The following is a 12341-nucleotide window of genomic DNA, read 5'->3' as shown; positions in this document are numbered from 1 at the left end:
GGGGGGGGGGGTGGCTGGTGTCTGGACACCTGCAGACAGGTTGGTGTCATAGCAAAGCATATAGTATGTGTAGGGTCCATCAGGGTTTCCAGCAGCCAGGACACACAACGTTCATGCATGCTGGGCTCTGGTGTCTTCGGGCTCCTATGCTAGGTTAGATGTATGCCTAGGGTGATGCCTTGCAGAAGCAGGAGGATTTAGCAGGATTTCACAGTTGAATTATGGCCTTTGATAATGGTTGAGCAAGGAAAGATCTTTCGGGTTGATATGTCTCCAACAAGCTCTGCCACCCTCATGCCTTTCAGAAGTGTGAGTCAGATCTCACCTTCTGCTCTTCCCCCTGCCCGAAATCATCAGACACTCCTACTGCTCATGAGATTTTGGAGGATAACTGTAATATCTTCTGAGGGGTTTTTGCTGCCTCTGCATGGGGGCTAAAAAAGCACTCTTTTAAGCAAAAGGCAAGGGTTTCCTGTCCTTGCTGGCTGACAGGAGCTGGGGTTAGCAGGAGAGAGAACCCAGCCTGAGTCATCGCAACATCTGGCAAGGCGATTTGACTGTCCATCACGGAGCACCTGTTCATCCTCCCTCCTCCTGATGGATCAAATGGATGAATCAAAAGCAGAAATAAATCCTGGCAATTAAGATTTTGTTGCCAGATTCCTGATTTATAATGAGGAGTGTCACAGAGCTCCATTACCACGGGGCAGAAGGTGCAGATCCCGGCGGAGACCCCCGCGGTATCTCGGCTCCCTCCCCGCTCCGACGAGGCACCGGGTTACCGCCCCACGTCCTTCCCCGCGATGCTTAAAGCCGCTCTTGGACCCGGCTCCCGCTGCCGTCCGGGCACCGCAGGCAGCGTTGCACCTCGGTGCCTGCACCGGGTGCCCGTTGCTCTCCCTCCAAAGTGGCTTTTCCGGGGGGGAAAAGCTGTGACAGACGGGGACAGCGGTTGACTGCCTCTCTCTTGCCCGTTCTCCATCTCATCTTGCACTTCCCCAAGAGGAGGGAGAGAAAGCAACAACTAAAGAGCAAGATTTGCATTCAAAAAGAAAGCGAGCAGCAGACAAAAGGAATAAGGTCAAAGCAAAGAGACTTTCAATCCTTTTGGGGAGAATGAATTCTTCTTTTAAGCAGGTTTTCTCAAGTTCCCGTCCCTTTCTTGCTATCTCCAGGCTGTTAATAATTCAGTGATATATATTTGCAGCAAAACCTGGCGTCTAGGGTGGTTATTTCTGTTTGTAACGACTTCAGCGGATTAATGGCGGGCGCCTTTTGAACCAAAATGAGTTCGTTTGCGGAATTAAAGTTTCATTAATAGTCGCTGCTACTTTTTCATGCGTTCGTTTCTAATTGAGTTTCTTTATTTAATTTTTTTTTTGGGGGGGAAGGGGAGGGAGGGAGGACAGAGGGAAAGAATAGCAAGACTCTTCCGGTGAAGCTTTTTATTAAGGGTGAACTGTGAAAGAGAAGCAGGCAGTGAGTCAGCATCCTCTGCTGCGAGCTGAGCTGTTGCTGGGGTTACTGTCGCAGGTGGCAGCGCGGATCCATCTTGCTGCTGTCCCCAGGCTGGGCGAGGACCTGATTTTCCTAACAGATAAAAAAAAGCAAAAGGGAAAACTCAAGGAAACCCCCCACCGCTCCAAAGAAATTATCTCCCCAGTCCCTCCTAGGGTCATGTTGGTCTTGCTAGAGAAATGGAAAAGAGGAAAATAGAAGCTCGTGCTTTTGCTTCAGAGGTTGCACAAGAAAGCTGGCTGAGGAAATCCTTCGTGTCAGGAGATCTCTTTCGGTATTACTAGCCCTGCTGTTGCACTTTATTCGTGCCTTGCCAAAAAGGCCTTGTTTTCGATGCCTTCTTCGTTGCAAACGCCCTCGGTGCGGAGGGAGTTTCTGAGCAGGTTTTCAGAGGTTCTCGGAAATGGGCTGTGCAAGGAGGGGGATCCCGGGCACGAACTGATGTCAGTAAAAAGCAAGAAATATGGTTAAGCATAAAGTGCTCTGGCATGAGCGTCTGTTGGTTTGGGGATCCCAGCTAAGAGACCAGGCCTTTGGCTATTGCCTGGGATGTGCTAAGCACCAGCTTTGCATGTTTACTGGGATCCAGATGTTACAGCTAAACGCAAGCCAACTTACTGCCTGGTTTTGCAAACTGCTCAGTGACTTATCAGAATAAGCCCTTGTCCCCTGCAGAAAATAATGTTCAGCTTTGCAAAATGTTTCAGGGAGAAAGCTCGTTCCCAGCAGCATGGTCGCAGGATAAACTCAGCACGAAGATGTGGAGGAGAGTCAAAAGGGCCTTCAGGCAGATGGGAATTTCCCCAGACTGCCAGCGAGGAAGCAAAAGATGACAATATTAGCATTTAACATGAGGCTTTATGGTTTCAAACAACTGCAGAAACATTGACTAATTAACTTAAATTATGAAGCCAGGAAGTCAGGCTGCAGTAACCCTTTTTAGTGTGGCGACATGTGCAAGTTTTAATTTTCTAGTTAGCCATTTCCTTTGAGACTTCAAGCCCGAGGACTATGTCACTGGGATATCCAGGCTGCTGGAGCACCCCCTTCCCTACCCTGTCGCCCTCTAATCGCAGCAGCTGCCCTGTTTGTTCCTGCAACTTTATTAAACCCTAATGGAAGTTGAAAGGCTTTAGAGCAATCATACTACAGCGAGTTGGCTCCTATGTTTGTTAGAAGATGAAAACATCAGAGCTAGGACAGGGTTTTCCTGTCTCCCTTTTGCCTCTCCTGTACCCTCCCTGTTCCTGATGATCACCACCAGCAGTTTCATCTCCGATAAAATCTGCAATGTGATTTTGGAGGAAACCAGGAAGGTTCCTTGGTTTGATTTTTTGGCTAGCATAGTCATATGGGGTCCTTAGATACACAGATCTGGGTTAGGTAGGGGTCCAGGTTCCCCCAGTCCTGCTGATGCAGAGGGACCTGGGATGCACTGGAGAGCAAGCCTGGTTCTCCAAGAGCCAAGCACCAGCTCCTGGCTGGGCTCGTGGGTTGCTGAGTGGTTGCTTCCTCTGTCCAGCCACCACATAGCAGGTGGGAAGCAGTTCTGGACAAACTTTGTCAGCACACGGAGACATTTCCTTGCCGGTCAGTGAATAAAACCAGCCCTTTCATTTGCACAGCTGTTGTCCAAACTGCAACTGGCTTGTCACGAAGCTGAGCCTGCTGGTGCTTGTGTCAAGCTGTGTTCCTCACGCTCGTTCTTGGCTGGCACCAAAGCTGCTGAAATATGACTCTTCTCCAATGATGTCGAAGGCACGTGAGTTATGGAAGTCATGTCCTGCTTGAATATGGTGTAGTGCCAACGCCTCATCCCTTGTTGTTGGCTCCAGGGCTGTACAGCTCACACTCGTGGCGCGTATCTCTAATACGATGTTCGCCGAACCGGCGAAGGAAAAGCTATATAAAGATCTAGAGGACTGGGAAAAAAGGGGGAAGAAATCCAAGAGACAAAATGCAGGCAGAAAAGCCTTGCCTGCTTTCCGGGCAGAGTGGCGACTGTCACAGAGATGCTGTGCTCTGCAGAGACAGCTCGGTGCCCTCGACAGATCTCCTCCGGGATCAGCTCACGCTGATCTAATTGCCAGCGGGCCCTGGAGCCCGGCGGTTGAGGCAGAGAGGGGTTGAGGCAGGCGTCCGTCCCTGCTACCCATAAAAATCAAACAGCTTCAGGGAGTCAATTTATTTATCCAGATTTAATTGGCTAAACAGTGGGAAAAGTGTGAAGAGTGTACGCTCTAAGAAGATCTGTTTGACTGGAAGCCTCTGCAAGGACGTTTCGCGGCGCAGCAGTGGCTTGCAGGTTCGCCAGCAGTTCAGTGCAAAGGAAGACCTCGAGGTTGGAGTCGTTCACGCGGCCGAAGGGAGTCAGGTACCAATTCACTCTGAAAATTCAACCCAACCTACTGTCCTGAAGGGACTGACCCCCCACCAATTCACAAAGAATATCCTTAATTTCCTCTGAAAACGTGGCCTAAAATACTGTCGTGAAGAGATCGAGTCTGTGTGTTAGGGCAAACTGTTCCACAGCCCTGGGGGCTCCCAGTTGTATTGATTTGGATAGAGAGGAATTGCTGGGTTTGGTTAGCAGAGGCAGTTTTTACTGCCAGCGGATGCCATTGCAGCTCGCCTGGCTTCAGTAGGCTGCAAATGCTCCGTCTTGCCCTGTGCTGGCCCGCTGGATAGGGGCGAACGTCACCAAACCGAAACCAGTGACGTCCTTGGAATAAATAATTCAACGGGCGAATGTTCACCCGTCGCCAGCGTGACGCGCCGCGTTCGGTGCCGAGCACGGCGAGTGGCTGCCGCTGCCTGAAATTTGGGCTGTCGAGCCTCTGCGCTGAAACCGGATCCGTCCCGGGGCTCGACGCCGAGGCCGCGGCCGCGCTGTCGCGGCCGGGCGCTGGGGTCCCCGAAGAGCCGCCCGGGCGCTGGGCTTCGCCGGCGCTCGCCTTCCCGCTGGGATGCGGTCGTTGCAGCCTCGCGTGGATGCTTTCACTGCTGTAATGAAAACGCGGCGGCGTTGCCATGCCGTCTCGGTGGATTTGTGGTTAAAATTGCTCTGCCGATGTAACCTTATCTCTTAATGACAAAATAACGGCGTGCAACGGGAGCTGCCGAGGCCGCGCTGGATATCGTTTTGCTGTCATTGTGCAGGCCTGGGAACATGATCCTCATTACGGCAAAATTTGCATTAACATTGTTTGGCCAACATAATCCCACCCGGTAATCACATTTTTTAGGGCATTAAAATAGGTCTAACGATATCCTGAGCTGTAACCCCTGGGCTCCCAAAGAGCCGGATGGGATTTAGCCAGGACAGCTCTGTTAGAGCCGATGGAGTCATCGAGTGCAATAACTCTGAGCAACGCAGAATAATTCGCCCGATGTCCTTTTGCCACCGAATCTTGTTCTTCAATGGCAAAATGATACTCCCAGGCTAAGTCCATGGCATTGTGTCAAAAAATAACGTGAAAAATAGCTGCTGTCCGTGCTCTGCTATTTCAGGTTAGCGGTTCGATTTCCGCTTCCCCCGATCTATTAAAAATAATGACTGCTCTCTAAAGACCTGCTGCCTTCGTTAGCCGGATTGCAGCAGGAGGAGACGAGCCCGGCGTGCCCTGGGCCCCGGCGAGCGCGGTGCCGCTGAGCAGAGGCGTTCGTTAGCCTCCCGGAGCCTGCAGCAATGGTCCTCGCCTGTGCTGACTTTCAAGCAACCAGCGTTCTTTGGACAACGCTGAATTTTGCTCCCTGTTATTCCAAATTTCAGCATCTTGCCCGTTTTCTCGACTCGTGCGCACAGCTAAAAGCCTCTGGTGTAGGATTTAAATAGACTGTAGGCAAGAGGCAAGGATTGCTCCTAATTTACAACTGAGTCGCGGGCAGATTCACGGACTTTGGCCACCGTTGAGTTTTGCAGCTGGTGACTAAGGCAGGAACAGGAAGAGAGATGGTGTGGTCCAGCGGTTAGAGCATTAAATTAATCCCAGGAGATCAAGATTTGGTTCCCTTGCTCTCGTGCTGCCGCTTAGGGCAGAATTTGTCTTTGCCTGCCAACATGTAGAGCAAAAAAGTGGACCAGACTCTGCAGGACGGCAGAACTGGGCATCTGGAGGCAAGAGATAGCGTTGTGTGACTTATTCCCCGATTGCAGAGCAAGTAATCATAAAAATCCAGGATAATCTGTGTGGGAAGACCCATTCAAAGGTTACAAGGAGGGCAAGCAGATCTGAAAGCAGGTCTGAAAGCTCAGCGCTGCTCTGCCTAGGCTGTGAGTAGCGAACGGAGTGAAAAACCTCGCTGCCCCTCATCCGAAAGGTTTGCGCTGCATCGGGGTTCCCCGTCAGCGGCGCGAGCAGCGGGGAGAGCCCAGCGAGTGAGCTCAGGCTTCGGGAATGACGTGAGAAACCTCGGGAGCGGGCTGAGGCTTGCCTGGAGGTAGCAGCCGGCGCTTGGCGCATTCCCTGCTGCGCGAGGGGGGACGGTGCGCGGTCCGTTAGGATACTCACGCCGCAGCCTCAGTGCCGAGGGGTTTCCGAGCCTCGGAAATAAAGAGCGGCCGATTTGTCCTCGATTTATCGATGGAGGCGAGCTGCTCGCTTGCAGGCGGCTCCCGCTCCCGGCCAGGCAAAGGGGATTTCTTGGAGCTTGGCAAGCCCAGAGGGCTGCCCGCAAGGGGGTGGGTTCCCAGGGTTAATGCGAGTTTGGGTTGCGGTTGATGGGGGAGAAGGTTTAATCCTGCTCCTGGTTTCCGGAAAGGGCTTTTCCTAGCAGCACCCTGCGGGTGTGCGGCGCTCTCCGGATGACTTTGCTGACAACTGGTTTCCCCTGAGGGAGATCCAGAATAAACCGTTGCGTTTATGGAAGTTATGCCTTGTTGCCATGAGCCTTTTGTCATCGATAAATGTTTATGGTAGAAAAGCAGCCTTGTTTGTTTGCCTTACACCAGATGACAGTGATTTATTGGCAGAAATCCTGGCAGCGCAAAGAGAAGAGCCGGGCAAGCCTCTAAGCGCTACACCCGCGGCGCGCAGCTGATGGTTTCGCGATGCCGAAACGCGCAGGAAGCGGCTCGTCGCGCTTGCATGCGAGCGGTCCTTCCGAGGAGCTTTCCTGGCTTGCTTAACCTCCAAGCAACGCGGGGAGCTCAAGGGTTAACGAGGAGCCCAAGGCTGCGCTTCCTGCCCTGTCGGCGAGCCGGGCAGGCGAGCCGGGCAGCTCGGGAGATGCTTGCTCTTGCCGGGAGCACGTCCTGGATGTTAATCGCGGTGGGAGCGCCGGGGCGAGCGGATGGGGATCCGCTGGCCCAGCTTGCAAAGCGGGACTCGGTGGATGGGGTTGAGAGCCAAGGATGGAGGTGACGACCAGGGACGTGCGTCTGACTCCACGGCGAGGCGCACGTCCCCGGGCAAGCGCGGTCGCAGGTGACCGTCTTCAAACGGCTGCGATTTTCCTGCTGGTGCAAAAAATTTTCCTGCTGGCTCTACTGTCCGGAAAAAGCACCGAGGACGCTTTCCGGAGGTGCATCCGCAGCCGGCAGCTCAGCGAGAGGCTCTGCTTGGGCTCGGCGCCGCCGGGGAGGCCCACCGTGCCGGCGGCATCCCTCGGTGCGGCTGATTCCCGGGGGAACGGCGCGGATGCCGCGGGACGGCGGGTTTTCCCCCCTGCGCGGGGGCAGGCAGCTTCGCCTCGCGCGGACCCGCCGCCCCGGCGTTCCCGCGCGCGGCGCGGAGCCAGCACTCGCGGCGCTATTTCTCGTCCTTGCCCGCCCCGTGCGCGCCTTCTTTTATGGCTTTGTATATTTTGTGCCGCTTGTTGCTAATTTAAAGCATAAATAAGTTTGATCTTTTCATCTGTTTCTCTCGCTACCTTCTGGAGGCTGTTCCGGTTAAAAATAACCGCGGTTATAAGCTGAAGCCGGGCTCCAAACTGCCGGAGCGGTTTTAACCCCCTTCGCAACGGGACCGGGCAGGCGACCCGGGACATGCAGCACGGCCGGACCTCTCGTGCCTCCACGAGCCCCGTGGCCGGGCTTTTCCCCCAGCTGGGAACTTCCTAAATTGCCCGAGCCCCCTTGGCCTTGGGATTAAAGGGCTGCGGGAGAGCTAGGGGTGGGTTTGGGAGAGCTCTTGGGGCGAATCTCGTGGGAGCGTTTGCACGAGCGCTGCTGGGCGCCGCTTGCTGCGGAGGCGGCTTTTTTCCTTAAAAAAAAAAATCATCAGAATGCAACTATTTGCATGAGATCAGTTTGAGGTGTGTGTGGGGGGTGGAGGGAGGGGGGATTAAAAGCAGCTCGGCGCGCTCGCAGGAGATGCGGAGCTGCGCTCCAGCCTGCGACCGCCTTCCCCCGGGGGCTCGCTCGGCTTCGCTCCTCCGCTTGCGGTGCTGCGGGGATGCCCGCGCGCCGCGCGCGCTGGCTCGACCGCTCTCCCGTGCAAAAGGGGGGGGGGAGAAAAGAGAAAAAAGGACAAAAAAAATACCCTAAGCCTGCAGCTGGAGCGCTGACTCGAAACAACTGTTGGCTGCTCCGCGCCGCGCTGTCTGCTTCCCCGTGGCCGCAGCCCCGGCTCCGAAACGGCGGCTCGAAGCAAACGGGCAGAGGCTCCCTAATAAAAATCACGTTGCGGTTTCCCGCGGTGACGGTGGTGGCGGCGGTGGGGAGGGGGAAAAGCTGAAAACCTCTTTCCAGGCAGCATCGCGGCCAGGGAAACCTCTCCGCCGCGCTGCGGCACGGCCGGGGAGCCGCGGGGACGCGCGGGGAGCGGGGTTGGGGAAGAAGGGGGGGGTGGTCAGGGGGGTGCGTGGGGAGCGGGGTTGGGGTCGGGGGGTGGGAAGGCCCCGGGGGGCTGCGGGGGGCCGGGACGTGCCGGGGGTGGCTCCGGCGAGCGAGGCGGCGCCAGGGCTGGGGGCGGATTTTTTGAGCGGAGCCTGGGCCGCTCGCTCAGAGCGGCGGCGGGCGCCGGAGCGATCGGGCGGCCGCTTCTCCCTCTCCGCCCGGAGGAGGAGGAAGAGGAGGAGGAGGAGGAAGAGGCGCCGCCGCCTCCTCCTTCCTCCGCCGCCTACCGTTTCCCGCCGCCCCCCGCCCCGGCCGCCCCCCACCTTTATGGACGAGCGCCTGAGCTTGCTCCGCTCCCCGGCCGCCTCCGCCGCCGGCCGGCACCCGCGGGCCAGCAGCCACCGCAACCTGGGCTACAGCGAGCAGCCGCCCCCCGGCGCCCCGGGCGCCCGCCGCGAGGAGGAGGAGGAGGAGGAGGAGGAGGAGGAGGAGGGCGAGGAGGCGGAAGGAGGCAGCATGACCGTGGTGGTGGGCGGCAGCGGCGGCGGCGGCGACCCCTCGCCGGAGGAGCCGCCGCATCCTGCCCCGCTGCTCGGCGCCGGCGAGCGCTACGACGCGGCGCTGCCGGCCGCCGCCGCCGCCGCCTCCGCCGGGCCCCCCGGGCCAGGCGGCGAGCACGAGTGCTGCGAGCGCGTGGTGATCAACATCTCGGGCTTGCGCTTCGAGACGCAGCTCAAGACGCTGGCGCAGTTCCCCGAGACGCTGCTGGGCGACCCGCGCAAGCGCATGCGCTACTTCGACCCGCTCCGCAACGAGTACTTCTTCGACCGCAACCGGCCCAGCTTCGACGCCATCCTCTACTACTACCAGTCGGGCGGGCGCATCCGGCGGCCCGTCAACGTCCCCATCGACATCTTCTCCGAGGAGATCCGCTTCTACCAGCTGGGGGAGGAGGCCATGGAGAAGTTTCGGGAGGACGAGGGCTTCATTCGGGAGGAGCAGAGGCCGCTGCCCGACAAGGAGTTTCAGCGCCAAGTGTGGCTCCTCTTCGAGTACCCGGAGAGCTCTGGGCCGGCCCGAGGCATCGCCATAGTCTCTGTCTTGGTCATCCTCATCTCCATCGTCATCTTCTGTCTGGAGACCCTGCCTGAATTCAGGGATGACCATGACTATGAGGGAACCGGAGGGACCTTTGGGACGGGTGGTGGCCCTTTTCCATCTGACGTCTTCACCAACTCCTCGTCCTCGGCTACTTCCATGGTGTCGTCTTTCACCGACCCTTTCTTTGTGGTGGAGACTTTGTGCATCATCTGGTTCTCTTTCGAGCTGCTCGTCCGCTTCTTCGCCTGCCCCAGCAAGGCCACCTTCTCCAAGAACATCATGAACATCATTGACATTGTGGCCATCATTCCCTACTTCATCACACTGGGCACTGAGCTGGCCGAGAGGCAAGGGAATGGCCAGCAAGCCATGTCCTTGGCCATTCTTAGAGTCATCCGGCTGGTCAGGGTCTTCCGCATCTTCAAGCTCTCGCGGCACTCCAAGGGGCTGCAGATCCTGGGGCAGACCCTCAAGGCCAGCATGCGGGAGTTGGGTTTACTAATCTTCTTCCTCTTCATCGGCGTTATCCTCTTCTCCAGCGCTGTCTACTTCGCAGAAGCTGATGACCCCAGTTCGGGTTTCAGTAGCATCCCGGATGCCTTCTGGTGGGCCGTGGTGACCATGACCACGGTGGGCTATGGGGACATGCACCCTATCACTATCGGGGGTAAGATTGTGGGCTCTCTCTGTGCCATCGCGGGGGTGCTAACCATCGCTCTCCCAGTGCCCGTCATCGTCTCCAATTTCAACTATTTCTACCATCGGGAGACCGAAGGTGAGGAGCAAGCCCAGTACATGCACGTTGGCAGCTGCCAGCACCTCTCGTCCACCGAGGAAATGAGGAAGGCTCGCAGCAATTCCACCCTGAGCAAGTCGGAGTACATGGTGATAGAAGAAGGGGGGATCAACCACAGTGCATTCAAACAGGCTGCCTTTAAGACAGGCAACTGCACAACCACAAACAATCCCAACTGTGTGAACATCAAAAAGATCTTTACGGATGTGTAAAAGCAGAACAAACAAACAAAAACCTGAGGCTGCATTGCAAATCAATAATAATAATAATGCAAAGTGACTGTGTACTCAGTGTTGTGTGGAACATGCACCATCGTCGGTCTGTGTGTGCCCTTGTTTTTTTTTTATACGTTTATTTTTTTTCAGATTGTTCCTTTCTAAAGATCATTAAAAAAGAGGATATACAATGCTCAGAAGAAAAGAGGACACATAAAGGGTAAAGGCGAGGAGGATGAAGACGAAACACGCTCCCCCTGGAAACAGGTGTTTGTTCTGCAACGTGTTTCTGCTGCTTTTGTTTTCTCGTTTTTGGGGACATCTTGCTTTGCTTCTGTTTTTCTTCCCTCCCACCTCCCCTTCCCTTAAGGCAGCGTGTAGCTGTTTTCCCTTCCATCACATAAGCTCACTTGTTGAATTAGCCACTGCGAATTGGGTGGGGAGACGAGAAAAACATGTTGCGGAGCTCGTTGGAAGGGGGCTGGGAGGAAATGACCATTTAATTTTGCAGAGAGTCTCTGTTACCACATCGCTAAATGATGCTTAATATTGAAACATGTGGCGTGCCATGACGGACGCATCCCAGATTCCCTTTTCCCCCCGGTCAGATCATTTACGAAATTCTAATCCGGCCAGAGACGGGGTGTAATCAGTTCTGATTTAAGCAGCAAAAAAAACGCCCTCATTTTCGTTTCTTAACTCCCTTCCCCTGCAACCCTGCGGAGTTGTTGCATCCGATGGAAAACCGCCGGCCGCCCGGCGAGCGCGTGCACGGGCCGGAGGGGCGAGCGCAGGAGCGCGTGGCTGGGACGAGAGGCCGGTGCGCGGGGAGCGGCGCCGGCGCGGAGCCGGGGCCGGCGGGAGGTTTCCGCCCGGCTGCGATGCAGCGGCGGCCGCCGCTCGCCAGGCCGATCCGAGTGGCCGACGGCGCCTTGCGGCGGAAGTTGCTAATTCGGACCGGAGTGATGCAGTTGCCATGGCGACCCCCGTTTCCTGGGAAACCCCCCGAAGGTTGTCATGGCATCCCGTCTCCCATCCCCCTCGGCGGGTGCCCTGCCCGCGGCCGCCCTTCCAGATGCTTCCCGCTCCCGCGGGACGGCCGCCGCGACGCCGGCGGGTGCCGGCCGCTCGGCACCCCTCCTGCCGCCCGCCCCGCCGCTCCCCGCGGCACCCGCTTAGTAGGCAACAAGCACCCCGAAAGCCCACCGCGCCCTGCGACGCGGGTCTCCTCTTGCAACCCCGCGCGCCCGCCGCGCCGTCGCCAAAAAAACCCGCCCGCCGCGTCCCGGCGGCCGCCGAGCCGGGGATTGCTGCCAAGCGATGCCAGCCGCTCGAGACGAGGCGGAAAAAGCCACGCGTCCGGAACGAGCAGGATCGCAAAGCGCCCGCAACCCCGCCGGAGGGGGGGGTAACCGTGCCCGCTTCGCCCTTCCTTGCACGTCGGGGGCCCCGGGACGTCTGCCGGGAGCAGGTGAGCTTTGCACCTTTGCCTAAGGTACCGCTGCTTTTCGGGGGGCGGGGAGGGGGGGGGAGACCCGGTGTTTCGCGTGGTTTAGCATCCGACCGTGCCGCCCGCACGGATTTACGCGCGTGTTGGGTAAAGCGGAGCGAGACCCTGGGGCTCCTCTGATCCGTTTGCTTTTCCCGTTGCGAAGCGGCTCGCTCTGGGCAGGCAAAAAAGGGGCAGCGAAGCCGCGTGGCTCTTTGCAGCCCCGTCTCTCCGCTGAAAAGGTTATTTATTTTTTGCTAAGCGAAACCAGATTCTTTCGATGTAGCGAGCTGCACAGGAATGCCATTAAATGCCTCTTCCAACGTGGAGCGGCTGGACTCTGAGCTAGGGGAGTCATAACACTTCCCAAGTGCACAGAAAGGGAAGGATTTGTCCCAGGGAGATCCTGGCCCTGCAGAAATCAGAGCTGAGCTGGGATTTTAC

The 12341-nt window shown here is 57.0% G+C and overlaps 1 protein-coding gene across 1 annotated transcript; it reads left to right on the top strand.

The window, feature by feature from the left end:
* The first annotated feature begins 8623 nt into the window (after positions 1 to 8623).
* LOC134150993 (potassium voltage-gated channel subfamily A member 3-like) lies at positions 8624 to 10405 on the top strand. The gene has a single exon (XM_062595246.1). The coding sequence runs from the start codon at positions 8624 to 8626 to the stop codon at positions 10403 to 10405; it is 1782 nt and encodes a 593-aa protein (XP_062451230.1).
* Positions 10406 to 12341: the final 1936 nt, after the last annotated feature.

This window comes from Rhea pennata, chromosome 25, assembly GCF_028389875.1.
Source record: "Rhea pennata isolate bPtePen1 chromosome 25, bPtePen1.pri, whole genome shotgun sequence".
Taxonomy (NCBI): Eukaryota; Metazoa; Chordata; class Aves; order Rheiformes; family Rheidae; genus Rhea; species Rhea pennata.
This window is presented reverse-complemented; position numbering and strand designations above follow the sequence as displayed.

What these genes read in the sequence shown, in the direction of transcription:
- LOC134150993 (XM_062595246.1), top strand. Translation starts at nt 8,624, where the DNA reads ATGGACGAGCGCCTGAGCTTGCTCCGCTCCCCGGCCGCCTCCGCCGCC.